Here is a 17,529-nt window from a genome sequence, read left to right on the forward strand (position 1 = left end):
AAATTGCCAGCTAGCATAATAGAGATAAAAGTGCTAGGTTGTTTCAGGTGTAGGTTGGACACACATTTGAGTGAGTTTCGGTGTGGATAAGGAGCTGCCTTGCATGGGTGGTAGGCCCTTAGTTCTTTAAGGTTTCTAATATGAAATAGTTTAAAATAAATATTATAATGTTCAATTTTCAATGATTTTATGCATGGGTTCTTACAAATAGCATAAGAAAATAATATTTGAGAAAATTAGAAGCAGCTGTGAGGAGGATTCGAACCTATACTCTGGATACTGGCATGGGGGGGGGGCATTGTGTGACACCCTGAATTCTGGCTTCAGTGGAAGCTTCAGGAACGCTAGAGGATTCAGTTGAATCCCAGGTTATAATGCTTATTACCATGTCATAGTGTAGTGGTCTAAGGCTTTTGCTTGGGAGTACCCAGAGCACAGGTTCGAATCCTCTTCATGGCTTCTACCGAGTTTCTCATTGATTCATGGCGTCAGTGTGATTTCTTTGTGCAAATTAATATTTTTTTATAGACACATTTCAGGGTTAATATTGATTTCATTTGTTCTCTTTACCTTTTCGGACAGATGTACAGTACTTAACACTTAGACTGTTGAATTAAATTACACTTTCATTAAATCAATGAAATGGGAGTGGTTCTTTCCATATCTACTTCATTTGGGGTTATTATAACTAAAGACATCTGTTCTCATTGGTTTCATTGGAGTTCATAAGCAGAACAAAATTGCTCTCATTGTCACTACCTGTCCTTTACCTGTTGATAATTCCGAGGATCAAAGTCTTGGACCACCATTGTTGGTCTGTTATTGTGTCCTAAAGGAAACCATATTTAAGGTTTAGGTTAACTGTTCAGATCGTCAGTGATTTTGTTGGGGGCATGGTACGTTGTAGTGTGGTACAGTGTATTTGATTTGAAACAAGGTCTCCAGAAACACATTCTTGTGTAAAATAAGAATCCCACCATGTATAATATTTATTATTGGTAATTATAATACTGTATAATGATGGCTTCATCTCATAACTTAATATTCATAATTTGTTAAAATTTTAAATCCTAGGGTATGCCAGGTAGTGGGACCATGACAGTGAAAGTGACAAAAAGCAGAACTCCAGGAGGCGTCAACATTCAGAGATCGTATGAGATAGTTCAAGCCGTCATTGCAAACAGCCCTAATCGAGACCAGTTACAAGCTCAACTCAAATCTCCTGCTTCTCTACTGGCAGAAGTGAAGCCTACCATCAGCAGCCCTGGAGTACCAACAGCAGTGGTAGTCAGCAACAATAACAACATAAGCAACAATAACAGTCATTTGGTAGTTGAAGCAGCTCCACAGCTTCAGACTATCACAGTTGTCAAAACTGTAGCTACCAGTAGTAGTAATAGTAATATAGTCACACCAGTAGTGGGAACTCAGCTCTTGACTGGTAGCTCCCGTACTGTGCGACAGTTGGCGCTCTCTGTGGGTGGTACCTCAACAACCATGACGCACACCCAAGGCGGAGCTGCTGCTGCTGCTGCTGCTACTACTGCTGGAACAGTGGTTCTTCGTCAGATGGTGACACCTCATCTTGCCACCTCCCAGGTATCTGCCTCTTCAGCCTCTAGAACCTCATCATTTCTGCTGGATAATACACCCTTCTTAGCCTGTGGTGATGGTGCTATAAGAGAGAACAATGCTTTAACAAACATTGCTGAGGCTAGTGTTATAGTATCAGGGCAGAGTGGATTGAATAACAGTGGTGCTAGTTGTGGTGGCATTAGTAGTGCTGGTAGTGATAGCAACATTATGGGGAACTGTGGGGAGAGCTTCGGGCTAAGCAGTCACAGTGGTGATTCTGGCACAACCATGGTGGTAGTGTCTCAACCAGCCAGTGGGACCAACAGCAACAGTCGCGTGATGGTGCTACACCCAGGCAGTGGTGGTCCACTGCTCTTGTCCATCCCCTCAGAGTCACAGCCACCCAGGACTCAGTCTCTCCCTTTAGGACCCCTTTCTCTTCCATCTACTCCCATTAGCCCATCTCGAGTCTCTCCTCTAGGCATTGGGACCTCCACCAACTCTCAGTCAACATCCGATTTGACTTGTGTTCCAACTTCTGCAGTGTGTTTGTCCAATTCCCGACCTCTCGTCCTGCAGGTGAGACTTGGCAAGTGTAGATCTCAATAATGTCATCTCTTTAGGTCTATATCTGTAGATATCCAGTGTTTAAAACTAGCTCTTGATGTTGCTTAATCCTGTTAAAAACACAACCACACAATTATACTTTATTAACATCATGAATACCTTCTTAATATAGTAGTATGCTGTATATGCATGTATGCTTAGTTATCTACTACCTGCTGCCTGTCTGTCATTCTGAATAATTTTCTGGCTGCCTACCTACCTTTCTTGCTAGCCTGTCTACAAAATATAAAAATCTCATAAAGAATGTGAGAATAAAACATTTAGATCAACATGCATTACAATTTCCATTATACAGTATAAGAGGCACAGCAGATTAATCACACAATCATTACTATTTTACTCTTTGATGGTGTGTGGGGAAGCATCAACCAAGAGAAAAATGAAGGTGAGCAATGTAGTTCAAGAGGATCAAAGACCTTAATAAAACATTACAAATATCACTTGTCATTCATTATATTATTGACTACAAAATATAGCATGAAGGCTAACCTTGACTACCACACTCCAGCAGTCATCCATAGCAGCACCTCACCACTTCATAAAATTATATATGCATAGTGAGCTCAAGGACAGATTAGAGACGAGGCATCATATTATACGTAGTAATATTTCAAGCTCAACTTTGAATACAGAAGAGATTCTTAAATTTGGATTGAAATACTATGCAGTACAGTATTGTATATTAATTTTATGTTCAGCTTTACAAATATTTAATAAGCATTTTATGTTTTTAGTGAGCATGTGAAAATTCTCATATTTACTTTAAGAGTGGAAAGTTTATCATAAGTTTCTATTTCTGGAGGGTTGAAAAGTGGCCTCTTGATGCTAGTTACACTGATGTACCACCACATATATGAGTCACATCAGCTCTAGGAGTCCTTAATAGCCTACCGGAGACTAGAGCCAGAATCTGCCCCCCCCCCCCCTCACAGAGGTACAAGAAGTAGGGGATCACAAGATAATACCTCACTGAGGAAAGGTAAAGAAAGGAATTGAAGCAAAATAGACACCTGCAAAGTTCACAGAAGAAACAGAGCAGCAAATGACTCTGCAGGTGATCCATCCAGTAGTTAGAATGAACCACCATAGTTACAGCGGGCAAGTGACAGCACCACTGAGAGCTGCTGGCTCCACCTGTCAATACCCCTCAGCTCATCACCTGATGTCCAACTGTTTGGACCACTCCTTGAATCGGCAACATTTTTTTTTAATTGTAAAGTGCTCCCTGTGCATCTCTTGAGAGCAGCCAGGTTCTGGCTCATAGTTCATGGTAGGCCAATCGAACTCTCCGACTGATGGTACCTAGTAGTAATGGCACTGAATCATTGATTGCAGTAGAAAGTGAAGGGACGATGATGTTTTGTCTGTCCTGGACCATTTTCAAGTCGATTGTGAGAATCGACTTGAGAATGGTCCAGGATGGACCGAAACGTCGTCGTCCCTTCACTTTCTAGTGTGTGATCTGGTCAACATTTTTCAGCCACGTTATTGTGACTCATTGTCTGCATATTGATTGCAGCATCAGGAAGCCTCCGGTGCTTACCCAGAAATTGGCGTTTCATTACATTCAACGCTGGATTTTTGTTGTAATGAGCTTATTACTTTTGTCCGTTCTGCATGTTGCCTGCAAGTCTTTAAGACTCTACTTGCTACCAATCAGAGAGCATTTGTATAATTGCATATTAAGAAGCTTTGTAGAACTGTATATCATTTATTCAATTATAATTTTTGTGTGAATTTATTTGTAATATACTGTATATTATTATTATTATTATTATAATATAATGTAATTACCTAAGTGTAGTTACAGGATGAGAGCTACGCTCATGGTGTCCTGTCTCCCCAGCATTCTTTGTCATATAATGCTTTGAAATTACTGACGGTTTTGGCCTCCACCACCTTCTCACCTAACTTGTTTCAACCATCTACCACTCTGTTTGCAAAAAGTGAATTTTCTTATATTTCTCCGGCAGCTTTGTTTCGTTAGTTTAAATCTATAACCTCTTGTTCTTGAAGATTCTGGGTCTCAGGAATTCTTCCTTATCAATTTTATCAAGTCCTGTTATTATTTTGTATGTAGTGATCATATCACCTCTTTTTCTTATATCTTTCTAGTTTTTGCATATTTAATGCCTCTAACCTCTCCTTGTTAGCTCTTGTCCTTCAGTTCTGGGAGCCACTTAATGGCATGTCTTTGCACCTTTTCCAGTTTGTTGATGTGCTTCTTAATTAAGATATGGGCACCATACAACCGCTGCATATTCCAGCTTTGGTCTAACAAAAGTCGTGAACAATTTCTTTAGTATTTCTCCATCCATGTATTTAAAAGCAATATAAATACTGCAAATGTGCAGCACAATATATGTAATATTGTGTTATTCTTGCTACAATGGAGTTAATTTCATTGGATGGTATGGATGATGTAGGATGTACCAGCCATTTGACATACATAAAAACTAAGTAGATTTGTTACACAGGATCATCCTGTTCAAAAACCATACTCTCTGACTTATGTCATTACTCTCCAGGTGTTCTACCCATTTGGTTTTAGCTATTTTTCTAGTGTTTTGACTACCACACTTGTTAGTGATACGGGTCTATAATAAGATTCCTTTTGACCTCATCACTGGTGAGGCCAAATTCCTCCAAGGTTGTTTGGTTTGCCGCCGCCTCATTTAGTGCAGTGGCTTCTCCTTGTTCTTTTATGAAGATCTCCTGGAATCTCTTGTTGAGTTCTTCACACATCTCCTTGTCATTCTATGTGTATCTATTCTCCCCCTTTTCTCAGTTTCATCACTTGATGTTGCTGTGGAGCAGTTTTGGTTGGTTCTTGACTTTACTTGCGATGTCATTTTTATACTGTGTGTGTGCTTCTCTCCTCACTCTGAGGTACTGTACTCATTTCTTGCCCTCTGGTATGTCTCCCTGCTCTCTGGTGTTCTGTTATTCCTGTAGTTGCTCCATGTTCTTTTACTCAATAGCTTCGCTACCTCACATTCCTGGCTGAACCATGGATTCTTCTGTTGCTTTTCGTTTTTCTCCTTTTGGACCGGGATAAACCTGTCTGCTGCTTCCTGGCACTTCTGGGTGACATAGTCCATCATATGTGGTGCACATTGGTGGCTTGGCCTTTGTTTCACTCTGTACTCTCGCCCATATGGTGCCAATTAGGCCACATGTCATCGCCCAGAACCCAACACCATTGAATATTATATTCATATCCTTTTCACTGCTCTATATGCTTGCAATGGAGTATACCAGGTAAACCAACCATCACTTGAAACATTGTCATGTGTTATGTGATTTATAAAGTTATTCAACACACACATGCACTTGTAAATAAATAGAAACAAGTGAAGTGAAGTGTCAGTGTCAGCAAATTCGAGCACAAGGCATTGATAGGCACCAGACACAGCCACCTTCCCAAGCACCTCCACCCAATAAAATGAAAAAATATTCACTTATTTTCATGTTTTTCTTACATTTTTAATACAAAATAATTCAATAATGAAAGATTATTTATTGTATTTTTTTTTTTTTTTTTGCGCATAAGCAGGTATGACCATTCTTCCATAGCTGCTGTCCAAGGGTTAAACTTTGCTATGGCATTAGGTACATTAGAGTACATGGTGAAAGGCAGTCTGCTGAGGTTACCTCATCACCATTAATCTCCACTTCAATCAACCCAACACTTACTATCATCCACCACCACCTTTTCTATCTAAATAACAATGCTTTATCAACTACAATCTTCAGTTTAACAAGCAGATCAGAACCTCTTATATTGGCGAGTATGAGAGGTCGAAAACAGTTGAATTTCTGCAAAAATTTTCAATTTTTTCCCTAGCTTTTCAGGATGACAAACCACTTATTTGAACACAACAGGTTATCCGCTTATTCTCGGTCTCAAGTGGTTTGGAAAGCATGTGGCTGACAAATCCAGCCCCACAAACTTGATAGTTCTTGAACAGGTGACTGATATCTGACCAGGTAAAGAAGGGTGAATGGATTTATATTTTTGAACCGTCACAAACCCATTGACACAGTACTCCTCAGAAGACCAGTGCATAAAAAAGAAACAAACATGTGTGAGAGGGAAGCTGTTTCTGCAATTCCCTCTGCAGAAATAGAGTAATTCCCTCAGAGTAATAGAGTATAAACCTCAAAGTGGTGGGATGTTATCAGTGGCATTCTATAAGGGGTCAGTACTGGGGAAGTTGCTGTTCCTAATCTATGTGAACGACCTTCCAGAGGAGATAAATTCCTTCCTCTCAATGTTTGTAACTGGTGCAAATATTATAAAGAGAATAAATATGATGGAAGACTGCATGAAACTACAAGAGGACATGGACACAAAGAAAGTATGGTCCCCTCAAGTGGCTACTAGAGTTTAACTCAAGCAAGTGCAAAGTAATGAAGCTGGGTCAGCTGGATCAGCTGGATCAGCAGACTGGACAAAATCACATGGGAGAGGAAGTACTACTGGAATTTGACAAAGAAAAAGACTTAGGTTCAGTATATCAACCCGTCTCCAAAAGCCCATTTCAAAAGATTATCTTCAGCTGCATATGAAAGGTTAGCTAATATAAGAACTGCTTTCAGGTGAGTACAATCATTATATTATGTCTTTCAATGCCAGATGAAAAGTTACTGTATTTCTGTATTGCAAGATCTTGATATTTATATTTATGCATTCATATTTACAGTCAGATGGGTGTGAAGGCAGAATGGCTCCTCCAGCAGTCTCACCACGGCCAATCACTATCCTGCGCCCCACCACTGCAGGTAAATCCATTGTTGTGAGGATGCCAGTGTCCAGCGTGCAGGTGGTGAGGCTTGGAAGTCTAGCAAATTTTAACAGTGACTGTGGTGGCAATAGTGGTAATGGCCAGCAGCAGCAACACCCTCCGAGAGCAGCAAGTGCCCCGCCAAATAAAAGCGGAGTTATGGTTGCCCTTTCTCCACGACCTTCTAGTGTTGGACCCAGGATTGTTGTGCAAACAAATGGTGCCCAGGGCTCGCCTGCCACCATCCTCACCTCTGCTGGACGACATTTTTTATCCGAAGGTGACCCCAGTTCAGGTGTCAGTAGCTGTGACAGTGACCATCTTGTCACAACACGGACTGGGGCTTCTAGACCAAGTGAAAGCTCATCAGATAGCTCTAACATTACCCAGAACACTGACCACCCAACCATTGTCAATGCCACAAATACGTCTATACAGCCCACAATGAATGGCATGGGTAGTTTTGGGCTAAGTGGGGCAATGTCAATGAGCTGGAATCCATCAGATGTATCACATAATGTGGCCAGCAGCCACACTGTGAGTCCTCAGCCTCAGCCACACCATCAACAGTCACTTACTCAACCACCACTTTCACAAACTCCCAACTTGAATATGAGAACAAGTATGCGAATGATGATCAACAATATGCAACATATGAACAATATGCAACAAATGAATAGTATGCAACCTGTGAATAACATGCATCAAATAAGTGGAGGTGCAGGCATAAATGGTATGGCAGCTGTGATGGCACCCATGAACCAAGGTGTAAATATGATGCTACCTCAAGGAAAGAGTGACACTAGTGAGGAGGGTTGCCCTTGCAACATGAAAGCAATGATCATATGCATGAAGTGTGGTGCATTCTGCCATCATGACTGTATTGGGCCAGCTAGGCTTTGTGTTGCCTGCCTCATACGTTAGCTTTTTGCATCCTTCTTGCCACCTGTCTACCAGTTTTTCAACATAAAACACTTAGTGATCTTAGGTCATTTATATGATTGTCAAAAGCTTTACGGAATAGCATTTTTAAGTAACGTTTGTATTGGTTTGCATTGAGATGAAGACAAAGAGACGTGACCAATGTGATGACTCTCACTCAGGAAGGTTTCTTGACCACCCACAATATACACATTTACTACAATTTTTATTGTTAACATTCTATGAATGCTGAATTAACATTATGTATGTTAACATGATACAGAAAGAGTAATGGTCTATGTGAAAACTTTGAATTAATCGTTGTAATTATGCGAGTTGGTTTATTACCCTCCAACTTCTGATGATACTATAATACCAGTATATAGTACAGTAGTGCTTTTGTTACTGTGTTGGTTTGTGTTCAGCGTTACTTCACCTAAATACAGGATACGTCCTCTGAAGAATTACTGCATCTTGAATTGCCTCAAAATAGGAAAGTGCTAAAAAATAGTGAAGTGAATATTATGACAATAACATTAATTTTAATGTATATCTCTTTGATCTGTCTATATAACAAGGACAAATTTGTTCACTGACAATATTTATTGATAATTACAAGTCATTGTGAGGAGGTCTCTCACACTGTAGGTATCTCTCACCCTGTGGGTATCTTGCATGTTGTGGGTGTCACCCACATTGTGGGAATCACTCACATTATGGTCATCTCACATCATAATTACCTAAGTGTAGTTACAGGACGAAAGCTATGCTCGTGGTGTCCCGTCTTCCCGGCACTCTGTCACATAACGCTTTGAAACTACTGACGATTTTGGGCTCCACCCCCTTCTCGTCTAAGTATCTAACAATGTGGGTATCTCATAATGTGGTTATCTCTCACATCCTGGGGTATCATTCACATTCCAGGTATCACTCACATTGTGGATATCTCTCATAATGGGGTATCATTTACATTGTGAGTATCTTTCACAATGTGGGTGTCTCACACATTGAGGGTATCATTCGCATTGTACCTATCACTTGCATTGGGAATACAGTACCTTGAGGTGCTTCCGGGGCTTAGTGTCCCCGTGGCCCGGTTGTCGACCAGGCCTCCTGGTTGCTGGACTGATCAACCAGGCTGTTGTTGGACGTGGCTGATTGAGAGTCTCTCTCAAATTCTGGGTATTGCCCACATTGTGGTTATCACTCACATTTTGAGTATCATTTACGTTGTGGGTGCCTCTCGCATTTTGGATATCATTTACATTGTCAGGGTCATTCCTATTACCGGTATCTCTCTCATTGTGTATTTACTATTTGTATTTATTTGTAATTACCCAAGTGTAGTTACAGAATGAGAGAGACGCTCGTGGTGTTCCGTCTTCCCAGCACTCATTATATTGCTTTGAAACTACTGATGGTTTTGGCCTGCACCACCACCTCACTTAACTTGTTCCAACTGTCCACCACTTTGTAAAGTGAATTTTCTTCAGCAGCTTTTAGGTAGTTAGTTTAAATCTATGACATCTTTTTTTATGAAGTTCCAGGTCTCGGTAATTCTTCCCAATTAATTTTGTCGATTCCCGTTACTATTTTGTACATAGTGATCATATTGCCTCTTTTTCTATCTTCTAGTTTTGATATATTTAATGCCTCTAATCTCTCTCCTTGTAGCTCTTGTCTTTCAGCTCTGGGAGCCATTTAGTTGCATGTATTTGCACCTTTTCCAGTTTGTTGATGTGCCTTTTAAGATATGGACACCATACAACTGCTGCATATTCCACCTTTGGTCTTACAATGGTCATGAACAATTTTTTTTAGTATTTCACCATCCATGTATTTAAGAGCATTTCTGAAATGGAAAGCATAGCATAGGCGCCTTGCACAATGTTCTTTATGGGGTCCTCAGGTGATAATTTTCTATCTAGAGCCACTCCTAAATCTGTATCAGAATTATTTATACTGTAGTTTTTTCACATAATTTACAGGTTGTGTGTGGGGTCTATTTTCTTCTATTCCACATTCCATAACATGGCATTTATTCACATTAAATTCCATTTGCCAAGTGGTGCTTCTTGAAGTCTTCTTGAAGGGTATGATAATTATCTAAGTTTCTTCTCTTTACTAGTATCTCATCATCATCAGCAAACATGTTCATATAATTCTGTGTTCCTTCTGGTAGGTTGTTAATGTAGACAACAAACATTACCAGTGCAAGAACTGAATCTGTAGTACTCCACTCATGACATTTCTCCAGTCAGATACATTGCCTCTGATTACTGCCCTCATTTTTCTGTTAGAAAATTTCTCCTCCATGTTAGAAGCCTCCCTGTCACTCCTCCAGTATGTTCCAGTTTCCAGAACAACCTCTTAGAACTCTGGAACTGTGTTGAAAGCCTTTTTTAGGTCCAGATAGACAGTCAACCCAACCATATCTTTCCTGTAAAATCTATGTGGCTCTATCATAGAAAATGAATAAATTCGTTACACAGGATCTTCCAGATTTTGAAAACCATACTGTCTGTCTTATTATAGCATTTTTCTCCAGGTGTTCTACCCATTAATTTTTAATTATTTTTTCCAATATTTTAATCATTAAACTTGTCAGTGATACAGGGTTATATTTGAGGGGGGCCTTCCCTGCTGCCACTTTTGTAGATTGGAACTATGTTAGCCTTTTTTCACATATCTGCTAGGACTCCTGTACACAGGGATGTCTGAAAAATCAATTGAATTGGAATACTGAGCTTCAGGTGTGCATTCTCAGAACCCAAGGTAAAACTTCATCGGGCCAATTACAGTACGTGCTTTGTCCTTACTTAGATCCTTGAGCATTTTGTCCAGTTCATCTCTAGATACCTATGTGCTCTATGTTGTTCTCTGGTATTCTTATATTGTGTGGTTCTCGGAAAATTTCATTTTGCGCGCGCGTGCGCGCACACACACACACACTGGAACTGTTTAATGTTTCACACATTTCCTTTTCATTTTTTGTTAATCTTATTCCCCTTTTCAACCTATGAATATTACCCTTTACCTGCAATTTGCTTTATATAAATTTATAATATAGGCTTAATTCTTATTTACATTTGTCTGCTATCCCTTTCTCAAAATTTTTCTTCCTTTCTTCTCACTGCTGCTGCTGCTGTTTTGTTGTTCTTTGTATTGCTCTTATGTTTGAGGGTTTGGCCTCTTCCTATATTAATTCCATTTTTGTGTCTTTTGGGCTCTGGCCCTCTTGCAGTTTCTGTTGAACCAATCTTGTTTCCTAGTTCTGCATCTCTGTTTTGGTATAAAAAAAAATTGTACCTGTGTCATATACTGTATTTCACAAAATTTGACATGCCACTCATTTACTTCCTTGCCTAACAGCAAGTCTTTCCAATCAAGTTTATTAAGGAACTTTCTAAGTTAAAAAATCCACTGTAGCCATGAAGAGGATTTGAACCTATGCACTGGGTATTCCCAGATGCATGTGCTAGATGACTATGCCAAAATATTGTAAAAAGAATTGCATCCCAGGGTACTACTACACCCTCGAAAATTCCCGAGACTTTCCCTGAAGCCAAACCAGGGTTTCACCCAACTCCCCCATGTACTCTGGCTCTGTCGTCCAGTAACTATCTCTGATGCCCCTCTTTCAGTACACAGAAATCACATTATCGTGATATATCACGATAGTCACTCCATTAAATGTCACTTTTAAAGGGCGATTCATGTCTTTCTGATACTTGCCTATTCAACAAAAATCATTTTTACATTTTTGTTACGAGGCCTTCTTCACATACTGTTTTCTCTTATTTTTTTTTTTTTTTTTTTATCTTCTGCAGCTGTCATAGATGGTATTTCCTTTTCCAGACGCCCAAAAATTATTATGGACTTACCGGTGTGTCTATTTACTATGTTTTGTACCGATTTACGGTTTGTGACATTTCCTAATTGCTTGTCTGATGTCTGATTCTTGCTCCTCATTTCTATTTTTAACTTCCAAACATACTTCTTAGATTGTTTCTCTTTTTACAACTTGTGCATGTTTTTTTTTTTTCATTTCCTCCTTGTACTTTTCCAATCCTTTTATAATTCCATTACTTGAGCTGTCTTTACCCAACTCCATATTTTCTCTTGTTTGTAGGGATTTCACAAGTTCTTTGTTGTATGTAACTATTTTTCTGTTAATGTCTTCAAATTCACTACCCTTCAATTTCCATCTCATTTTTTTTTCTCAAGCTGTTTAATTTGTAACTCCTGTTTCTTCACCTTCTCAGTCAAACTGGTAATTTCATCCAGCTGCTGGTAAATGCTTCTTCCAGAAGCATTTACTATTAAGTTTTCCTTAATAAATATTTATCAAATCCTCAGTTTTCACTAACATGCCTAAAAAAAACTCCATTTCTCATTTCCTCCTCAGATAATGCCTTGAGTTTTGTCTCGCATGTTGCTAATGAACTCGTACTAGTTTTCAGAGATTCCATTGTTTAATTACATTTTTTGGGAGTGTGTGGCAGTTTCAAGGCTTCACATCGTTAAAACCCGTATTGGTTCGTTGGTCTTCTGGAAGTTTCTTGGTTTTGTGGTGGAGCAGCCAGTCCTCATAAACAAAAGTCAGAATCCATTCCATGCACCTGCCAAACCCCCCCCCCCCCCTGTATGAATGAAAAACAGTTTACACGTGACTCTCTACTGATGCTGTTCAAACACTTTTGGAACAAGAGCTTCTAAGCTGGAGACTTTTGTTCGAACCACAATGCTGTAAATGCTTCACCCACGTACCACAAATAATCTCCAACAGAACATAAACACGTAACCTAACCAACGTCTAAATATGCACATTATTATATAACTTATACCTATAAGCTAATATAACAATATTAATTTATGAGAAAATTCCAGTTTTGAATGAACAGCATGTTAAAATTTATGAATGCATCTTTGGGGTTGACTGTTGGATTGAATGGATTTGGTCGTTCTGCATTTCATTATATTCAATGCTTTTTTTGTGTGCTATACAGTATAGCCTTCCCGGTTTGGTGCCTTCTTTTGATAATTACTTTTTTTTTTTCTTTTCTTGTCTCGGAAGCTTTCCAGCCATCTAAGAAAATGCTCTCTACCCATGCTTCAATCTCTTGCTTTTATTTTGATGATCCTTAAGGCAATAAGGCAACTATGGCTAACTAGTGTTAATTCTTTGGATCAACAATGGCACATACCATGACCTCGCATCAAACTGCCTGGCACTCTAGGCAGAGAGTTGCAGGCAAAGGGAGCTGGTCAAACACAATGGTATGTGCAAGGATGTAAGCAGAAGGATATTCAACAGGAGACCTAGAGTGGTAGGTAAACTGGGGGCTAAATTCACGCTATAGTATGGAAAAGCAATGAAGGAAGTGGTTAAAACATTCGAGCCATTTCTCTATTTTATAGATCTTGAATTGGAACCAAAAGAAGAACTTAAGCAGGAAAGCTGTGTGCCACAACAAAAAAGGTAGGATATTAGTTACTGGGGATTCACAAGTGTGCTACATGGGTAGCAGACTTGTTAAGGTGTGCTTCACAAGCGTTTCAAGGATGCAAGAAATAAAGTTCGAAGAATGTTTTGGGGCCAAGGATTGGAGCCATAGGGAATACTAGGACCAATACTTTAATAATTAATAATAATTCATTGTGTTGGGGTACAGGAAGCCAGAGTGTATTCATATACATTAGGCTTTTATCAAGGTCCCCTTCCCCAGGGTTGAATTACTGACCCCGCCCAGGATGCAACCCCATAACAAGCTGACTAACTCCCGAGTACCTACTTGCTGCTAGGTGAAAGAAAATGTGCCCAATCATTTCTGTCCCGCCCGGGATTCGAACCCAGAATACATTCGATACAGTAGGCAGAAACAAAAATTTGCTGAGGTAGAAGTGAACTGCTGCTGTGACCATGGAGTGATATCCCATCAAAATAAGATCAATAGAAATAACAGGTAAGAATGGCAATGTATATTTAATTTCCTGACAAACAGAATGTAAAGAGTAACAGTCAGTCAAACAAAATCAATTGTAAGCACAGTGAAAAGCTCTGTACCCCAGAATATAGTCCTTGCACCAATGCTTTTTTATCAGTTTCATTAGTTAAAGACAAAAATATAGGTCACAGCTTCATATCATCTTTTACAGACAATACAAAAATCAACATAAAAATTACTTCTGTAGAATTTAAAAACTACAAGCTGATATCAGTAGTCATTGATGGGGCAACAGAAAATATTTTTAATAGTGATAAATTCCAAATACTTAGGTATTGTAAAAATGAAGAACTTAATTAAATAGAGTATATAAGACATATTTAGATCTACTCATAGAAGGAAAACAACATGTAAAGAGTCTGGGAATAATGATGTTGAACGACCTAACATTAAGTGAGCATAACCAAGCAAATATAGAATCAGCCAGGAAAAATGATAAGATGGATTATAATAATCTTCAAATCAAAAGATTCCACGACAATGCTCATACTATTCAAATACAGTAGCTTAATGCTGTACCACCTTCATAACTGCTTGGTATAGTACAGTACTTGCTTCCTCTTTCAAAGTAGGAGAGAATACAGAGAGTTTGCAGTCTCCGTGGTGTAGTGGTAAGACCTGGCGTTCCGCGAGCGCTATGTCATGGGTTCGTATCCTGGCCGGGGAGGATTTACTGGGCGCAATTCCTTAACTGTAGCCTCTGTTTAACGCAACAGTAAAATGTGTACTTGGATGAAAAAACGATTCTTCGCGGCAGGGGATCGTATTCCAGGGACCATAGGATTAAGGACTTGCCCGAAACGCTACGCGTACTAGTGGCTGTACAAGAATGTAACAACTCTTGTATATATCTCAAAAAAAAAAAAAAACATAGAGCAAAGAAAATTAATAAAACACCAAGATAAAGTACGATTTTATTTTCATTGAACCACTGAAGATCGATAATCCAATCTTTCTGAACGTGATACCAACATCAAATCACATAATAGATGTCACCCCAACCCCACTTGACTTTGATGTAGCCATAGACAGCATGCACTGTGCCAGGCTCAGATTCCAGGAATCTATATTCATTAAGAACTGAAAACAAAAAACACTGTGTTGAATGTAGTGAAATGCCAATTTCTGGGAGAGCCCCGGTAGCTCCCTGAAGTCGTTATCAAGTCAAGAAGAACTCCCTGAAGTGCCATCAGTCATTAAGTTCTCTGGCCTATCGGGGATAGCACCAGAACTGGTCCCCCCTCAAAGAAGCCCAGGGAGCTGTGACATTTATACACTGTATCAAGTTAAGTATATTAAATTATATTTTAGTTAAGTATCAGGTTAATAAAGTTATTCATTTATGCCACCATCAAGGGAAGCACCGAGAAAGTCAGACACAAAACAAACCACAGCTGGCAGTTTCCAATACCTGCAGGCTTGAAAAGGGCCATAGAACTCCCCAAACTATGTAAATAAACAACTGAAAAGTTATAAGCCAGCTCCTGCTTATTTGTTCCATCCTTTCCCCCATTTGAGGAGAGGAAAGGACAGGCCATGGCTTACCAGTCTCACTGTCATCAGTTCCACGAATGATAGAGCAGCCCAACTTCCTGAGGGAAGGAGGGTGCCAGGAAGCCACTGGGGCTCACCCAGAAATTGGGGTTTCATTACATTCAATGCTGATTTCTGGGGAAAGCTCCTCGTGTTTTCCTGAAACTAACCACCCACAGAGAAGGAAGAAAAGGGGCACTTAATAGGGAGCATGGCAGGTATCAAAATAAGGAGAAACAACTGCCTAGTAAGTTGCCCCAACATCCCATAGGCTCGCTGAAGTCTGGGAACATTAACCAAATACTGGGCTGCCAACATCCTGTTCAACTTCCAGAATGAACCCCCCCCCCCCCAAAAATCTCAGCCTAGGGCATATTAACAAAGACAGCTGAGAGAGCAGCATACTTACAGACATCATGGGCACATGGGTAGACTGCAGGCTGGCTAGACTTAACACTGCAGACGACCTGAGAAATACGAGCCTTGAAACAGGGAACAAAGAAAACAGGATTAATTCACAAGGTATCCACCGCTGTAGGTGCAATAGATGTAGCTAGAGAGACCAGGAAGAGGGCTTTAAGAATGCAATCCCAGACTGAAAGGAACACAATCCACCGAGCAGAATATAGAAGACAGAACACCAGGTCAAGAAGGATTATCCTCCTCTCTAGGGATTCCAACTGAACCAGGGGGGAAAGAGGTACAGAAATCCCCACTACGACAAGTCTTGCAGAAAGGCATCTATCGTGAGGGTCTCACAATCGAGGAATGGCACCGTGTAAAAAGAGGAAGATGCTGGGAGAGGTTGACGCAGCCGAGGTCCACGTCCAGACAACCAAACGTCTTGCAAAGCCAGATTTAGGAGGCAGCATTGACAGTCCATTCCACGGAAATGGGACAACCTTCGGCAAAGAACAGCCTGGACAGCTAAACCCCGAGAACATATAAGAGTAGCTACACGCAGCATCCAGCTGCAAAGAGGCAGGGACGGAGTTGAAATCCCCCCCTCCCCCCCCTTCCCCAACTGAGACAAAGAATCGGGAAAACAGTTTGAATGGAGCCGAACTACAAAGCCTGAGGGAATCCAAATCCTTCAAAGTGCACGCTACACAGCCACAAACTCAAACACGGTAGTGTGCCACCAATTAAAAAGGCGAGACCAGTGCCCTTAACCAGCCTGATGATCGTTGGTAACAAAACCCCAGCCGAGAGCCGAGGCATCAATAAAGACGTTGAGTGCATGAGGAGGCACCAGGAAACCGAACCCTGAAAGCCCGAAAAGAAAGCTGGCAAAGCAGCAGTGGATACAGGGCCAATGGAGATTGCCCTTAGTGGTCGTAGCAGTGGCGAAAAGGAGAGTCGTGGAGTAACCAGAACAAACTCTGCCCCAGGGGTAAACAAGGAGGGCAAAGTTGAGGCTTCCACACAGCTGCTCCAGCAACTGCCAATGCACCCAAGGCCAACTCAACACCAACAGAGGGCAGTGCTGCAGCTGGGACAAGGCCATTGGAGGTAGAGGCAGTGATACCAACCAAGTCTGAAACGAGGCCCAACCAAGTCCTAACCTGGGCCAGAACCACCTAGGACTTCTGCCAATTCATCACGAACCTGAACCTGGCAAGCTGAGAAAGAACCAGATCCCTGACTAGCAGACATGCAGACTGGCTGGGAGCCCAAACTAGCCAGTTGTCGAGGTGAGCCAAAACCCGAACACCCAAGAGAAGACGGGCCACTACGACCCAAGCCAAGTTCAGGTCTGAACATCCATAGAGGAATGGGTGAATTGACATACATGGGGGGGGGGGGGTACAAACCCAACAAGCAGAATATATGAACGTCGCCCGGTGAGAGCAGTCTTGGAAGAGGTATCCATAATACAGTACAACCTGCAGGGCTCATTCGCCCTGCAGGTAGCCTAGGAACTGGGGTTTGCTACACCAGTAAACCTGTCAAAGCAGGCAACCAGACCACCCAAAGCCTAAGAAAAGCCAAGAGGGCAGCAAAGGTTTTCCACTGCACACACCCTAGGCACACCTAATAAGGCAAAAGGCAGAACCAGAGAAACAAAAGGTAAGCCT

At 40.7% G+C, this 17,529-nt stretch overlaps 2 protein-coding genes across 16 annotated transcripts in view; both read left to right on the forward strand.

Annotated features, from left to right (window-relative positions):
• Positions 1-8,242, forward strand: part of LOC123775370 (Additional sex combs) — a 38,636-nt gene extending 30,394 nt beyond the window's left edge. For 7 of the 13 annotated variants that reach the window (XM_045770522.2, XM_045770525.2, XM_045770523.2 and 4 more), the window contains 2 exons: positions 1,075-2,154; positions 6,909-8,242. In XM_045770522.2, coding sequence (XP_045626478.2) covers positions 1,075-2,154; positions 6,909-7,913 — 2,085 coding nt within the window. In that variant the 3' untranslated portion in view covers positions 7,914-8,242. The remainder of the gene's footprint in view (positions 1-1,074; positions 2,155-6,908) is intronic. The other 6 variants (XM_069311754.1, XM_069311755.1, XM_069311759.1 and 3 more) reach the window with 1 other exon arrangement.
• Positions 1-17,529, forward strand: part of LOC138356090 (uncharacterized) — a 252,268-nt gene that overhangs the window by 228,840 nt on the left and 5,899 nt on the right. The window lies entirely within an intron of this gene.

Source organism: Procambarus clarkii, chromosome 70, assembly GCF_040958095.1.
Source record: "Procambarus clarkii isolate CNS0578487 chromosome 70, FALCON_Pclarkii_2.0, whole genome shotgun sequence".
In the NCBI taxonomy this organism is placed as follows: Eukaryota; Metazoa; Arthropoda; class Malacostraca; order Decapoda; family Cambaridae; genus Procambarus; species Procambarus clarkii.